At 39.6% G+C, this 17187-nt stretch overlaps 1 protein-coding gene across 3 annotated transcripts in view; it reads right to left on the bottom strand.

Annotated features, from left to right (window-relative positions):
• Window positions 1-3654: 3654 nt before the first annotated feature.
• Window positions 3655-17187, bottom strand: part of MCF2L (MCF.2 cell line derived transforming sequence like) — a gene marked incomplete at its 5' end in the record, with an annotated part of 145634 nt that continues 132101 nt past the window's right edge. For 2 of the 3 annotated variants that reach the window (XM_080613332.1, XM_080613333.1), the window contains 12 exons: window positions 3655-3861; window positions 3983-4086; window positions 4212-4324; window positions 4911-5038; window positions 11112-11227; window positions 12602-12668; window positions 12821-12899; window positions 13410-13502; window positions 14043-14264; window positions 14975-15100; window positions 16520-16612; window positions 16787-16879. In XM_080613332.1, coding sequence (XP_080469458.1) covers window positions 3767-3861; window positions 3983-4086; window positions 4212-4324; window positions 4911-5038; window positions 11112-11227; window positions 12602-12668; window positions 12821-12899; window positions 13410-13502; window positions 14043-14264; window positions 14975-15100; window positions 16520-16612; window positions 16787-16879 — 1329 coding nt within the window. In that variant the 3' untranslated portion in view covers window positions 3655-3766. Of the gene's footprint in view, window positions 3862-3982; window positions 4087-4211; window positions 4325-4910; window positions 5039-8985; window positions 9061-10371; window positions 10459-11111; window positions 11228-12601; window positions 12669-12820; window positions 12900-13409; window positions 13503-14042; window positions 14265-14974; window positions 15101-16519; window positions 16613-16786; window positions 16880-17187 lie in introns of all 3 variants that reach the window. The other variant, XM_080613331.1, reaches the window with a different exon arrangement.

Here is a 17187-nt window from a genome sequence, read left to right on the forward strand (position 1 = left end):
CAGAGGCTGTGGCTATAGGAGCAAGCATGGGTACTACCGCTCAGGAGGGGAATGTTTCACCCAGCCTGGGAGCTGATCTATCCAAAGACTGCCAAGGAAAGATGGGTGGGAAACTAAGTCGCTTCCTGGAGCTGGCAGGACCAAGAGTGAAGCACTTATGAGGCAGGAAGGAAGCAGGGGGGTTTGTTGCTGGCTGGCAGAGGCTCCATGCAGCTCATATCTCAGCATACAACATGCAGTGTTTCTTCATGCTGAAACATGGCCTGTGCTTCTTGCCCCATTGCACCCACCAGCCCCATCTGCTCCACTCTTGTGGTACATGCTCTGCACTCTTCCCTCTCTGCCCTTTGATCCCAGGCTGACATGGTGCCCTCACCTCACAGTGCCCTGATAGCTGGCCAGAGCCCTGCCATCCATTCCTATGTGCCAGGCTGGCACAAGTAGTGGTTCCTTCACAGTGCAGTTTATAATAGCCATCTGACATATGATACAGAAGGAGGAGTCCCTGTCATTTTGAGGCAAGTGATGAAAATGAGTTATGTTCCAAAGTCCCCAGTTTTACTTAATGACAGCATCTGTGCAGAATGGAGAAAGGGTTTTGTATTACAAGCAAAAAGATTATCTATGAAAGACTGTGCTCCAACTTTGAGCCAGTGATCTAAGAAACCCAAGATGATGCCATAGTGCTTGCAATGGGAGAAAAACAAACCTTACAATTAAAAAGGAATGAATCATTATCATTAGATCTTTATATAGAAAATTCTTTACTTTCCACTAAGGTAAATCTTGGCTGGAATTCTTTCATTCTTTTGCTCTAAGTATGATGAGGACTGACTTTTCTGAGCAGAGCTACCTCTTGCTCAGAAAAGTAGGACTACCGACTAAAGAGGTAGCTGTTACGTTAACAAGAGTAAATAAATGCAATCAAATCCCAATAACACCTTATTGACACCTTATATGGATCATGAAATTGTTCATGGCCACTAACTCAGCCCAAATCACTACAGTGAGTGTAAAATTTGCCTTCTGCCATGGCATGATGGTCCTTAGAGCCATTAACCAGCGAATGCACAAACACATTCCTCTTCTGATGCTGCAAAGGTGAAAATGGTTTCCCTTTTTCACCCATCTGTGGCCAGTCACAGATCTCCAAGTTGTTCTTCTAAGATCACAGGATCAAGAGGAGCATGTGTAAAGGAGGAAGGGAGCCATGGGATTCACAGCTTTCTTTGGGAAAACCCAACAGCAATGTGCCATCTTTCAAAAACGTGTGTGTGTGAGAATGGCCATCGATCTGATTACCTGGCACTGGCTTTCATTTTTCATCCTCAGCCTGCACACACACTTTAATCCCTGGTGCCAGGTACGTGAGACAGGATCACAAGATAAACTGGTGTTTTTCTGAGATGGTCCCAGAATGCATAGGCAAAGGATTTGAACACACAGACCCTGACAAGCCCAGCAAGACAGACTTGGGCTTCTGTGACAAATCCTTCAGCCTCTGTTTTCATATGATACCCATAAGAAGCTTTAGAGACTGTGAGACAAAATAAACCACAGAGCATGTCTATATAAAGGCTTTCAGCAAGAAGTGCTGAAATTTATTAAATTTAATTACAATAGAGACCTCTGACTTTAACTTCTAATTCACAACAGCAGTAAAAAAGGAAATGGTGAAATGGGTTGTATTAAAGTGCAATGATGTGGAGAAAAACCATTGAAATCACACAAACGAAGCTGCAGTGAGAAATGAAAGGACAGTCTCATAATAACAATGACAGCAATATATAAGTAAATTATGTTACAGATAATTTACAAAAATAACTTACATAGGTGAAGATAAGCTGAATTTCATGTTGCAATTCCATTGTTAAATATCAGACTAAATATTCCTGGTCAGCACAGTATTATATGGGATAATTAAAAAAAGACCAGAGGATTTTTGCGTTGGAAAAGATGCCCGAAGTAAAACCCTGATCAGCCTTTATATTGAAGTATTGCAAGAAACCTAAGTCTTTATGAACTGTAAAGTGACATATTCAGCAGCATGAAGACTATAAATACATCTTTTACATTGATACATTATATCTACACACATATACATATCTACACACACATATATATACACACAAGCACATACATGCACATAAATGTGCATATGTGTGTGTATATATATGTTTCAATTTGTACTGATTATGGTCAGCTGCATTTTGATTGCATCTGTGGTAGGGTTGCTTTAGCAACCTAGGAGTAAGATCAATCTTTAGAGTATTTGTTGTTTAAGTTTCCTAAGCTGCAGTCTCTAAAATATAAAACTCTAGCACAAAGATAGACTTCAGGGCTCAGCCATCAAAGGGTCTGATGATGAACAGCAGCTTCTCTCGACATAATCTGCTGCGCTTAGTGCTTCTGAAAAACTATGCTTTTAATGTCTGCATTATAAGTAATATGCTATGAATGACTTAAAAACCTGTTTTCATATAAGTAAAAATATTTGAGAGATGGACAGGAATGAATACAATATTCCATACATGCACACAGTTTTGAACTGTTTGTAAGGATGACATGCAAAGAACACCTGACAACATGAAAATTTACAGCATTGGTTTACATCATACCTTCAAAAATTGGCAAGTTTAACATCACCCTTCCTTTTAGAAAAATTAAAATACTTATCTGTAGCATAAACCTGGCTCTTACCTAATACAGGTTTTTTTCTCCCATCCTCCCCTTTTATGGAATAATTATGTCACTGTTTCTTTTCTCTTTGAATAACTGCAACAAACACTATTGACTAAAAATACACCCAATTTCTGGCCCTCATAGGTTTGTCTCAAGGAAGGCTCTTGACCCATAGTGCAGCCCAATAGTTTCCTCTGCCTGTAACTGCATGTTAATTGTGAAAGCTGAAGGTAACTGTGTAATTACCATTTATTAAGAAATAATTTAATGAGTAAGAATGTGTTTCATTGTGCACCTGTGTAAGAAAAAAGTATACTACTAAGTTGCCAAGTCTATGTAAACACAGTGATCTTGGTAAAGAATTTGGTTGTGAGGCCAAAATACCTCAGAAAACAGTTATTCCATTGCACACATCATTAAAAGATTGGAAAGGATAAAATAATAGTTTCTTTTGATGCTGTTGTGGTCAGTGAATTGGTCATGTCTGCATCCCAGTCTCTAGGGAGCAGAAGAATGTCCTGAAGGTGCAAGAGAAGAGAAAAGGCTGGAGCAAACCTCCTTCCCGGTTGCTGTGAGAGTCCCATTCACTGCACTGTTTGAGGTACATCCTTGGAGAAAGGGGATTTTGGGGAGGAGGAATTGTAAACTCTGATTTATTTTCCTCATACTATTCTGTACAGTGATTGCTATGTTATTAGTTTACAATGAGGATTTAGCACTGAACACATTTTGTTTGCTCACATTCAGATTCTGGCTGTTACAAAATGATACAGTTCTGCAGAAACCTGATTGTGTATCAGTGAGAAAATGTGTTTTATGCTAACAGCTCTGCAGCTTCAGACTCTAGAGTAGAAGCCTCTGTAAGACCTTATTTCAAATCTTTTAACTTTTATTTACAACTTCACATTCCATGCACTTTTCATTGGGATCTTCTGGGAGAACCAGTGAAAATCACCACTGAAAATACTCAGGGCTGGCGACATAGAACTGGTGGTTCTCCATTGGCGTCTCCGGTGTCCAGAACTTGGCACAAAATGACAAATTCCAGAATTACCTTCCATTGAGGTGCGGTGAAAACTTGATGTTAGCCCTTAATGTCTGAGAAGCTGGTGCTGCTGGCATTGCAGCTATCACTGCAACTTGATGATGTACTCAAAGTGCTGGAGGCAGTGCCTGATTCTGGGAAAGGGAAACAAAAAAGAAAAAACCAACAAAATGTTATATGGTTGTTCTTCACAACTTTCTTTGATAATAGGTATCTTCAGAGACGCAATCATCTCATTTAAAATGAATAGCCTACCAGAGCTGCTTAAAGACTGAGCTGATTTGGAATTGCCTATGAGTGTCAGCAGGTTGTTTGCTGGAATCCAACCTTCTCTACCAGTGCTCAGGTTCTTCACATACCTAAAAAAAATATGAAAAAATAAAAAGTAGGGTTGCTTCATTTGGAATTTTTGGCCTAAACACCTGTCTTATGTCTTCCAAACACAGTTCTGCATATAAAAATTTCCAAACACAGATCTGCGTACCAGAGTCCATCCTCCCCTTCATGAATCAGTTGAACTAGATCTCCACTTTTCACTGGAAATTCTTCAGAAACTCCTTTCTCATAATCAGTCACAACTGTATATTTACCAGGAGTCTAAACGAACACAGAGGAAAAACATAAATTATTTCTGTTGAGTATTTTAAGGGACCTTGTAGCTTTTGTTATGAAATTAGAGTACTCCTCCCTTCTTTCTTGTGCACATACATGCTGAAGACAGTGCAAATATACATACAGAGACAGTAAAACTTTGCTGTTCAATTACATGCAAATTCAGTACATGAATTCTCACCCCGTGCGAAACATTCAGTGAATTGTTTCCATTACAACAATTAATTCAAATGTCTACAGAAAAAACTCAAAATAACAACAAAACCCCAGAATCATCTGGCAAACAACTGCAACATGATGTATGTGTCAAAGTCTGTCGACATGGTAGCTGAGCATGTCATCGCTTAACTGCTGTACTACAGCATAAGCAGTCACGGCCTCACTAGTCTTCAGGTTCACAAAGACACAGATGGACACTCCCAAGGTACAAACAATGCTGATTTAAGAGAATTTTGTTCAGCTGAGAATTTCAAGCCAGACACTTTCCTTCCTGCAAGCTTCAAAAGGCAAAAGCCACACACAAGGTATTGGTATCATTGGCTTAGCTCAATAGCAAAGCATTTCTGGTTACCAGCTTCATCTCGCCTCCCCCTCCTCCTCCTTCTTCTTCTGCATCTGACGAATTCAGTGGATCTTCAGCACTAGACCAGCCATCATTTTCTTCAGATGCATCAAGAGAATGAGATGTTTTAACCCAACCTTGGGGAACAAACAGCCAACCATTAACTCTGCAGCAATGAGCCACTGACTGGGAGAAGCATTCTTTCCACTGAGAAGCTCTTAAGTGATCAACATAAACAGGAGGAAAACCGAACACAGAGAAGTTATTACAGCCACTGGGTGAAATTCACAGCTGGCAAAAGTTGGCCCATTTCCATCAGTTGTGGCAATGCACAGCAGTGAATATGGCCCTTTGGACTTACATAGAGGGAATCAGATGGAAAGAATGCAAATTCCCAACTCAAAAGCAGCTATTTCTCTCTTATACAAAGATGAATGATGGATAAATACTCTTTTTCTTGGGAGGAGGTCCAAGACAGGCATGTACACTTTATGGGAAGAGGATGAACACACAGGATTACCACCCAAAGCAACTGAACCAGCCTGCTGGAACAATGGATGCACGTGCATTGCCTTCTTCAAACTGTTGAGCACTTAGAGCTGTCAAGAAATTCAACACAAACTACCAGCACTCTGTACTTCACCTGACAAGGCAGCATATTATTTAAGGGTATTCATGCTGACACAAGGATACTTAATCACGCTGACTTATCTTGGTTCTAAGCCACCAAACATCACAAGAGCAGTCTCCTGCCTGTCATTTATTGCCAAGTGTTCCTTTTTCTCTCTCAGGGTAAGGCATTTCATTTATGTAATCAAGCTGAATCATATCAACAGTGTACAAAATCCCTTTTCCAAATAAAACTACAGTAAGTTTTACTAGTAAGATGCTGTTCACTGAGGTCAGCAGCTGCTAATAAATGTGTTGAGTTTATAAAGAAAAAAAATGTTGTAATAAACCAGACAAATATTTGTAAGAAAGATTTTGGTTCAAGCCAAATGGTAGTAACAATGAAACTCAATGAAAAGAATGAAAGGAAAAACAAACCTCCCAACTTTTATGTAACTATTACTTAAGAAAGCATCAGCATTTTTGCTCTTCACTGCTTCTGAGGCATTTGTCACATAGCTGATCATGTCAGTATATTAGGAAAAAAACTGAGCATCACCACAGTACAGCCAAAGCAATCTAAGAATTATAGAAACAAATCACACCCAGAGCACACCAAATGGAGTGGGACTTTTACCTCGCCTGTGCTGCTGGATGGACCTGCACAAGGTTACAAATATTGACCCATTTGGCCTTGTCCAGTGTTAATAATGAACTTCCATCTGTGAAGAAACTGAGTAATAAATTCCAGCCATATTCCATGAAAATTTCCTTGGAAGTTCACATCACCTAGTTGATTTGTGGGACACAGCTGAAAATCTTTCCATTATTTCCAAGTTAAGAACAATGCAACCAAAAAACCCTTGGTTTCACCTAATTGTTCCAACTCTCATTAGAAACAGAACCAATGAGCACCACAAAAGAAAGTCAAATCACTGTAATTGCTCTGCCTGTAGCATCATACTCACTGGCCTGCTCATCTGTAACATTTTGGGTAACAGCTCTTATTCCTCAGCTTCTTTCTTTTCATATATTGTGCTGGTGTAGCTAAGAGCACACCTGCCTGATTCTGCCCATAGCAACAATATACTCTTACTCCTCATACGAGCTGGCACTCTACTATTAACAAGTCTGTATAAAAGCCCATCTCATCCTGGGCACAGAAGGGAAGAGGTCACTGTGATCATAGAATCATAGAATAGTTAGGGTTGGAAAGGACCTTGAGATCATCTAGTTCCAACCCCCCTGCCATGGGCAGGGACACCCCACACTAGCACCTTCGGATCCTTTGGTTTTAGCTTTGGAAAAAGAAAGGAAGCAGGCAGGGAATAAATTGGAGAGATGTTGTTCTGGTTGTGATATCGGGGAAATGTGTTTGAAGCTTAAGAAAAGACCTGGGGATAACCGGGTGGAGGATAGAGTGGAGGATTATGTTTCCCCAAAATTATTGCATCAGAGATCATCTCCGACTGAGGAGAATCCAAGATCACCTCTGATTGAGGAGGAATCCTCTGCCTCAGATGAGGAGCAAGAACAAGGTGAAAAACAAATTTCCTCCACTCCTATTGCTGCCCGAGTTCGTAGTAAAACTAAAACTATTCTGCATGCCCCTCTGAGGGAAGCAATGGGACCGGAGGGATGTACCAGAATAAAAGTGAATTTTTCTCTAGGAGATTTGGATAATTGGAAGCAGATTGCAAAAGATCATCGAAATGACCCATATTCATATTAACTACAGGCATCAAAATTATGCATGCACATTCAATGTGCACAGGTATATTCTGCATGGTGTGACTAAATCAGAGCTCCCTATAAAGGCAGGAAAGGTAAGAAAATGGCAGGCAGTCTCAAGAACAGACAAGGTTATGCAGAAACGAGTTTCGATTTGAAGATGGCAGGAAACCCAAGAATTCATTAACCACTACTCTTCAGATATGGGCCCACAGGTTTCTTCACAGAGATAGGACTGATCTGCAAGATGTGATTCTGTAACTAATTCATTTTCCTTGAGCTCACTGCGATGTAAGTCTGAGCAATATGGCAGTGAAAGGAAACAAGTGGGGGCAATGCACTCTGCACCAGGGAGCTGTGGTCACCACCTGGTGTAGTTTCATCCTAAAATGCCTGGATCAGGTGCCTGTTCATCCCTCTGAATTGGGGAAGAAAAGATGAAGTGTCAGAAAAGCGATTGGAAGGTGCCAGACAGAAAGGGGAGTTACTAGATGTTTTAAATTCACTTATGAGGTTTAGTGTTTCATAAAGCGAGGGGCTGCTGGACAGGGCAGCAAATCAGACAAGTCTGTTCCAAGGACCCAACAATATTACTGTAAATTAACAATGATCAAGGACTGTCCACCCAGAAAAATTCCAGCACCTGTGCAACAGGCCACAAAACACCCTTTGCTTTCTGACAACATTTTCAGGCCCTCAGGATTTTTGTGGTGTCTGGAGACCTCAGAGGTTTGACTGCTACCTGCAGAAAGTTAACCTGTAACTCCCATAGCTATACTTGTGGAATTTCTGCATGCATCCAGCCTGGGATTATATTTCCTGCTGCTCAGATGAGGTGAATGGTGTGGCATAGTTTCCTCAGCACAGCAGCTGGACCTGCATCATTTCCACAGGTGAGAGAAAGACAAAGGCTGTGGAAACCTGGAGAGGAGGACAATGGTAGGGCTTGAAAGAGCTTAATCTTTAGAATAATATTTTCCAAAAGAGATGGTGGAAAGAGAGTCAGGAAGAGGGGGACTGCTCTCCTTGTACCCTCTAGTCAATTAGCCCCAGGGATTTGTACTCCAGCCTTTACCAACAGCCTTGCCGGTTAGAAATGGGTCATTTAAATGATTTTCTATTCTTCACCTGGCCGTGGTTTGGGAGGGCAGGAGGCAAACTGCTACAAGGGGTTCAGCTAAATCATCTTGGGTTTACAGGGTGGTAAAAATTGCCTACTGTCACCCAAAGAAAGATGCAACAGAACTGTGACTACAGTAATAAATGCAGATCTAAAATGGAATCACATGACATGACAGTGATGATCCTCACTCTGAACAAAGTACATGAGGTTTGGATTTATTTTTTTTCTTTTTAAGAAGTTAAATCATCTCCACAAGAGGCACAGTGACAGGAGGATGCTAACTGGAAAACCATGTGTCTTATAGCAACTCGATGCCCGTGTATTGCCATTAAACACCCAGATTCTGGGTATTTCTTCAGCAGAAGATCTCTTTCCCTCTGCTGTCTCCTAAAAACTAGTTAGACATATGCTACTTCATTTGATGTCAAGGTAAAACTTCAACCAGTTGTGCTATCAAAACCAATATATACAGAAGCTGACAGATGCACTTGGAAAAACTCAGCTGATATCAATACTGCTGCACAAAACAGCATCATATAGGTATCCCCAGTACTCTGATATAACATATTACACAAGGGACGTGTGGAAATTTGTGGAGTACAAGATGTGGTATCACTATACCTCTTAAACCAAAAGGAGTTGGGTCACTCACTACTTCATGCCGTTTAGCTTTTTTGTCAGGACTGGTAGGAGAAGCTGCAGGAGGATGAATAGGCAAAAAACACAGAAGAGAGATATTGAAGAACTGGAAAAAAGAGAATAAGTGGAGTGCATGCTAAATACCTTTGAGTTTACACTGGAAAACAAGTGGATTTCTGCAATCTCCCTAATTTTAGCTGTCACTAGTCAATTACAGTATAAGGAATTAATTATTTACATGTATTTGGAGATACTGGAGATATTATTTATTTGGAGATTAAATTGATGAATTTATTTTATAGTAGTAGAAGAAAGTTTATGCAGTCTTTTCTAAATGAAGTAGACATCAACTGGATACAATTAATTTCAATTTGAGACAAACATTACCAAGTTAAGCAATCATTTTTATATAAATCTAGTACTACAGCAATACCTGGTCCTGTAAGAAGGATCATTGGCAATGTCTGGCTTTTAGCAGAAGCAGATGGAGTTTCTGTCAAGGCAAGCATGTGATATTAGAGCTCACCTCACCAGCATCAGATACACGACCCTAGAGCCTCTCCAGAAAGAACTCAAAGGTAATGAGGTTTTAGAAAGGCATTTGGAAAAGATGCTTGGGAAAAAAAAAAAAATACATCATGCTCTTGAACAAGTGCCATCATCTTAATGCAATTCATACTGTTCAGAGACAGCTGTTTAAAGCAAGAAGTGAATGTATCAGTGTGATTACTTGGCAGGAGGAAGCAAGAGCGGTCTCAAACCCCCATTTCCCATTTTAGGAAAAAAAAAACCAAGTAAAGATAACTTCTGGAAGCATAGGAAAATTATTATTTGATTTTGTACCCAGCAAAATAATGTTGTCATACACGTTCTGCTGCAGTCATGTTTTGGGAAGTCTGTTAGCAAAGATGCCAATAGAGAAATACTCTAGAAAACCTTGATTCCTTTTTGCCAAGTACAAGTGCATTTGGGGCAGAGCCACAGAAGCAGACCAGGTGTCTGATCTGAAGACAACTAACTTCCTCTAGTTTTCCTATAGGAATGAGGCACTACAAACTTTCCTTGGACTTGATAATGAGACTGAAGGCATTGGAAACTGCACTCCTTCCCTTGCAAATCCAACAGCTCCACTTCTCCCAGTTGCATCACACCCTCCCACTCTGGAGCTGGTTTCTCTTGATATCTCCTTGCCAGGGGTGGTGACTCAGGAGCCTAGCCTGAACTTCGGAGAACAACTTAGTGCATACACCGAGTATCTGTCGCACTACAAACACACACGCACACACACACACACAAAGTGATGCTTCAATTACAGCTTTAAACAGAAAACAGTCTAACAGTCTAGCCTTTTTTTTATTTTTAAATTACCTTTCTGACTTTTGAGGTTAGTAAAGCCCTGCAGTGTAAAGCGCTTTTTTGACAGTACAGAGCATTCTGAGGTAGAGTTAGTGTCATCTACAAAGGAAGAGAGAGACACAGAAAGAAAGGGGAGAAGGCCACGAAAAGATTAAGGCAAAAAATCATTTGCAGCCCTGATGGGGAATCTGCATGGCAGGATGAGAAAGGCCAACTGAAAGTCCAGGTACAATAGAAGAACCTGAGTGGCCAGTTGTTCTCAATGTGCAGGGGCTTGTACTGCCACCGGTTCAGTAAATAATCTCCAAGATGGGAACCAAAACTGGAGAAAAAAATGAAGAAAAACACCACCAAAGCTTTTCAGAACAGGTAATTCCAAGAAATTTATCCAGAGGAAGAGAACCTTGAGAAGCTGGGCAGCTCTAGGAGAAGATCTGCCTCATAACGCATAGTTTCCACCTCCTTTTGGCTACCCTTCATTCAAAGTGGCTTTGGGCCTCTACACACCACACAGTGGAACACAGAAACCCCAGGCTATGGGCAGATAGGAATGGCATGTGGCTGCCGACTGGGTAGCACTTTGTGGGTGGGCTGCCTTAGGGCTGAAAGCAGCAAAGCCCTGCTCATTCAGGTGTAATGCAGCATTTCCCTGCACTACCATGTCTACTCTGCTGGTGGATCTGCCTGTGCATCTGCAGTGCAGGCATGCTTTTTGTAATTAAAGGCAACAAAGTATATATGTGTAAACTTACCTTTGCCTTTCTCGGGGTACTTTGGTGCTACTGTGGTGCCAAAACTTTCTAGACTTGCAAGATCAGCTTTTCTCTCCTCCATTTTTTTGGTGTTTCTGATGTGGTTTCGTGAAGGGCTGTTTATTGAAAGAAAATTAAGACAATCAATCCATCTTCAGCAAATTCAGGTTTGAACAGGGCTGATGACCTTTGGTCATGGTCTGCCTTTTACATACAGATACCTATGCTGAAACCCATTTATTAACTACTTCCCAGATCATGGCTTCCAGGACTGAAAAAGTCATTGGTGATTGTGCATTTAAAGACCATGAGCACATACAAAGGAGAAAGGCTCCCCTAAACAACTGCAACTGCATGAATTATGGCAGTGGGAGCTACCGAAAAGACAGCTCAGGACAACTTCCACTCATTCTCAGCTACAGGACACATTCTGTGCTGAGAGGTTCTTCCTGAAGGTACTAAGTGAAACAAACGAAAGGAAAAGAAAGGAATAAACTCTGCCCCTCAGAAGCTTTTAACCCAGAACTGATTGGATACATAGGTTGAAGAACAATAAGCTGGATCTTGCTGTTGGATTCTGATCACATCTCCATTTGCAATGGACTGGAGAAACACATCCCACAAATACTATACATCTGGTAAATTCTCCCTGAGTGATTAAGTTGTTGCATAAAATATGCAGGGCAGAGAGCTACTGATACTTTTTTGAGCACTCACCATGTGGGAATGACTGAAGATGTCAGCACAAAGGGTTCTAGGGGTATATATATACATACACTTACTAAAAAAGAGTGAGTAGCAGAGGATTAAACAGAGGTGTCAGAGAAGGGCTGAATAGAAGGTAAAAGCAGAAGACTGTATAGCGTGAGCGATTAAAAATAGGAAAAGAAGAAAAGCTTGACACAGAAGTTGGGACACTGAAGGAACCAACACATCACTTTTAATAAAGGAAACTGAAAGAACAGAACGAAGAAGAGAGAAAAGATAATGCTCTGGGGGGGAAAAAAACCCACACAAACCAAACAACCAAACAGGAAGATAGCAAGACACTGGGAAAGGAAACAAAATATAATTCAGGTGAAGGAAAAGAACAAAGAAAGAAGGAAAAGGCTGCTCCACATAACTCTTTTATCTGGGATGTAAAGTATATAATTAGCTGTTCAACAGACAGAGCCATAATACCATCAGGATTTTGGGTGGCACAGAAAATTGCCTGTATGTGTTCTCTATCAAGTGGCAAAGTCTGTGCCACTGCTCCTCAGTTTAACAGTTCTGGAGACATATAAACTCTAAAGTTCACAGCTTTACAGTAGGAAGAAACCTACTTTCTCCCCTCTCCACCCCCCACCCCTCCCCCCCAAAAAAACCCCAACAAAAGCCAAAGCATAAAGGGGGCAGTATTAAGGTATAGGAGTAACGAAGAACTGCAAACTAGGTGTATTAGTATATTTGCATGACAGCCAGGCAAATTTGACAACATACTTGCTCACCTTGTACAAGATGATGCTGGTAGAGGTAAACTTTGTGTTTGTTCTAGTGTCCTGTGCTGACTAGCTTCTGTAACGGAAGAAAGTAAAAGAACTACTAAAACTGATTTGTGTTTTAAGCTTTTCATTTCTACAGTCCTACACAGTGAAGATATACAGGGCTGGTTTTGAAGTGCAAAGAGAAAGGAAATTAGAAAAATATATACATCCAAAATATTTTACCTCTGCATGCCTGCAGTTGACTTGTCAGCACTTTTCTTATTTCATTTACCCAAGTAGCTTTAACTTCAGGTGTTGGTGCCTACCCGAAAATAAATACAACCAGCCATCAAGCGTAGAAGACTTATTACACAGAGTTGCATTCCAAAGCACAGCCTTGGAGGAATCATTCAAGAGAGACACACAGAGCTGCCTCTCCAGTCCTTAGTCAACAGAAGCTAGTTGTTAGAAGTGGAATACACTAAGGCAGAGGCTGTGCACATGCTACAGTCAAACACTGGCTCCCAAGCCATCCACTACTCCAGTAAGAGCAATAGTAATGGTGCACACAATATTCTCCATGGATATAGTAAAACACCACTATTCCACCCCTTGCACCACCCTGCCTCTCCACCTCCCACCCTCCAAAGACTCTGCAATTGAAATCTATTAAGACACTACCTTATGGATTAATCTGGTGGTGGTTTGGGATTTTCTACATTTCCTCATCCCTATCTATTAGTGATAAACCAGTGGAAGAAAATTCCAGATCTTACAGTTAGACTTCCCACTGCCTTCTTTTTCTTTTTTTCAGACACGGTTATTTATTTACCTGTATAATGTAAACTTCTTCCCTTGCATTATACCAGATTTCAAATTTTTTTGCATCACCTTTGACATTTTCTGTTATTCCAACTGCTGCCATCTGGAAGCAAAGAGAAGAGAAGCTAACCTATCACATTGTTACAGAAGCAATGGAAACATTATGGAAGCAGTATTATCTGGTACCCTATTTCTGGAAAGGAAAACCACATTTGGCTTCTTGCTCTAGGAAAAGAATAGCTAATAACACATGATCTGCATGTTGGACATATGAGATTTAGCGCTTTGTATCAGCTTGGCTACCTTGGAGGAAAGAAAGATTTAAACTGACCCACAAGACATGGCTTTTAAAATCCAGACCACAAAATCTCAGATCTATTTTATACTACCCTGCCCTACATTCAGCTAGACTAGTACAGTTTGGACTTGGAGTCTTAGAGGGTAATTTACACCCCCTCTCCTCCAACTGTCTAACAGCAACACAAAGTTAACACAGATCTGCAGCACCACTTAGGCCTGCCTGAAAGGGTTAAGTTCCCAGTGCAGAATGGTAACACAGCTTTGCAGACAAAAACCTAAATGCTTTATTACTGCAGGCTAAACCCACAGTACCTCGACCTTGCTGGACTGCTAGGTGTCTTACATTTAAGGAGTGTTTGTAGCTATAAGAAGGTGCTTTCTCATATCCTTCTCCATTTTCTTCTCGCTTTTTACAGAACAACACTGCTTTCTCATGGAGGAAGAGATGTCGCTGCATTGGCTTGAAGCGAGCCAAATCTTTCACCTTCGAGTGACCCTTTTTATGATCAGTCCAGACATTGAAGGATCCCTGCATTAAAAGCTTGCCTAGCTCATTCAGGTTACCCTGGAACAACAAAAAAAGTGATATTTTTAAGTACAAAGAGATAACATCAGACTAAAAAGCATATTCTGAACAGGTCTTCACAAGTTCTGTCATTCCAAATAATCTCACACATCAGTGTTTATGTTGGGTTTGGAAACATAATAGAAGTAAATTCAGTGTTGGATTTTTACACATTATTTTTTCTCCCTACCACTGTTCAGGCAGGATTTACAGTCAATAGTACCACTAGCAGAGCTACACAGATCTACACAGAGGGGGAAGTGCACTATGCATATTAGGCTGTTTGGGTTTTTGCCCCCCAAACTCTACTCCGCAGCTGCTTATTGTGATTTTTTTCTTTCACTGGAAGTTTTGAGTGTAATTTTACACATAGATATAAAAACTTAGTAGTGACTCCATTTGGCCATAGCCTAAACCAGACTCTTAAAGACAATTTTCAGTCTCTAACTCAAGTGTCAAGTACAGCAAAGGAAAAAACAAACAAACAAAACATCCTTGGATAGACAGAGCAAAATATTATTCATAGCAGAAAAACTTCAGAACAGTACAGACAGACCCATTTTGCATTATTTTCACTACACAATTCAGTTTAAAGAAACTTTTTGTATAACATTCTGCTCATTATTAGTATGCATATAGGGTATGCTGTGCATATATCTAAGAAATGAATGAAAAGAAATTTAAAAGTAAGTAAAAATACTGTTACTCACATCGTAGCCTGTAATAGCTATCTGGTGCATAGAATCATTAACTGCTTTGAGAATACCCAGTATAGAAGTTAATGCCTCCTGAAGATCTTCAGCACCTTCACAGTTTTTGCTGTACTTCAGCATTTCCTGAGTGGGCAAGGAACGACAACGTACTTACTTAGTTTTGGAAACATCAGGAACTAGAAACATTCACATCCTAACACTGAATTTGGGCGAAGTTTTTTAAGTTTTATACCTATGATCTAGTTGGTTAAATACTGTCTGGAAGTCAGAAGACCCTAAGGTTTCAATTCTCATCTCTGCTGCTAATTAGCCAAATATATTTCATTCATCTAGAGGTTTTGTAAACTCTACCTTAGAATTGTACAAACGTAACTTTGCAACCATTTTTTCATCACAATTTAAAAAAGCAGCAAGCCCAGACAACCCAAAACAAAACAAAACAACCAAACCCCACAACAAAACCAAATAAAATTATATCTGTAACTTTTTGGAAGTGAACAACATATGTAAACACATAGGTCAATTTCACTTACTATTTCAATTATGGCAACGCCAGGGATGCTAGTAATAGACTTAACCTTACCGCACATTTTAAAAGTCACCCCCTCTCCAAAGAGCTTATTGGCAAAGCTGTATCTTCCAATTTGATCCACATAAACATAGCTGCAAGTTCATGAGGAACCCCCCAGACTTCATAGTATGAGAATAAGCATTTACTTGTGGACTGCAGGCAGTAAAGATACTTCAGATCAAAAACCTTTTTAATAATCCTCTCTTTGCACAAGCTTAATGTAATTAATTTTTAAAAGCTATTAACTTCAGATCAGTTTTAACTTAAGAGTAAATTTGGTCCAAGGCAATTTTTTAAACTACTATTAAACACAATTACCGAAACATGTGTTCATATGGGAAATACTTGTTACTTCAAACATATCAAAACCTTTTACGTTAATTTGAAAATTTATTATAGGATATTGCCCTCATTTTGTTCTCTCAAATGTTAGCACATTTAAGTAAATCACAACAGCATCCTTTGTAAAAACACCACACAGTGCTCTTGGTCAAGTACATTTCCTAGAACACATTCCATAGAACCCAGCAAGGCAAATTCCTGTAATACAGACGAGACGACTGTAACTGGTGACTATAACTGTGGTAACAAGTACTTGAGATACCACGTTTTCTTTGTTGCAAAAGTTTCTTGGTCCTTCTGTTTCCCCTAATCATTTTTTCATTCTGTTTCCCCTAATCATTTTTTCATTCTGTTTCCCCTAATCATTTTTTCATTCTTTGCTTCAGCCAAAATACAAGGGCAAAAGCAGTTGCACAGTGTCCCTGTGGAACATTTGGCTGTCTACTAGCAGCTTTTTGGCTGCATGAGGAAAGAACCAAGCTGAAAGCTGATAGACTGGGATTTTCTCTGTTTCAATTTATACACCTGTCCACTAGCTTTCAGGTTTCTCTTCAGCAGGCTGAGAGAAGCAGCATTTAAAAACCCAAATGCACAAAATGTACTTAGCATTATACTTCAGTAACACGTACCTTCAGCAATAATTGGTATTTGGTTATTCTTTGAACAGGTTTCAGCAAGTATGAGTCCAAACTGAGCTTGTGATCAAGCTTCCTTTGACATTCCTGTAATCAGTGTTGGATTCCATCAGGACACTAATCAATATTTTTATCAATATTTTAAAATCAATATTTATCAATATTTTGTTATTTGTTCTTGAGATAATTAAATAAAACAAACAAAAACAAACCACAACAAGACCAACACCACAGTTATTTTAGACACACAAGCAATCTTACTTGAAAGAACACAGAATCTGAAAACTGCCTCCACAAACTTTCAGACCGAGGTTTATTTTGACAGTATTTTTCATAAATCTGGAAATCTTCCATCTGAAATTTGGGATACAAGCAAAAAGTTAATAAATTCTTGTAACTGTAATATACAAAGTTCATAAGATTTTTTTCTTTTAATAATCTATAAGGCTATGGAAGAACAACAACAAAAAGGTAACAAATTGAGGTAACCCAAGCAATAAACAATTATTGAAAATCACTGATTTTGTAATGACTACTAATTTTGTACTTGGAAGATCAGAATAAGATGTTCCTGTTGATATTTGCTTCAGTTGCATGTTAAGTAACTAAAAAAGAAGCATATATTATATTTACAAATATATTTCTATTACAATATACAAAAT

Source organism: Psittacula echo (assembly GCF_963264785.1).
Source record: "Psittacula echo genome assembly, chromosome: 3".
NCBI classification, from domain to species: domain Eukaryota; kingdom Metazoa; phylum Chordata; class Aves; order Psittaciformes; family Psittacidae; genus Psittacula; species Psittacula echo.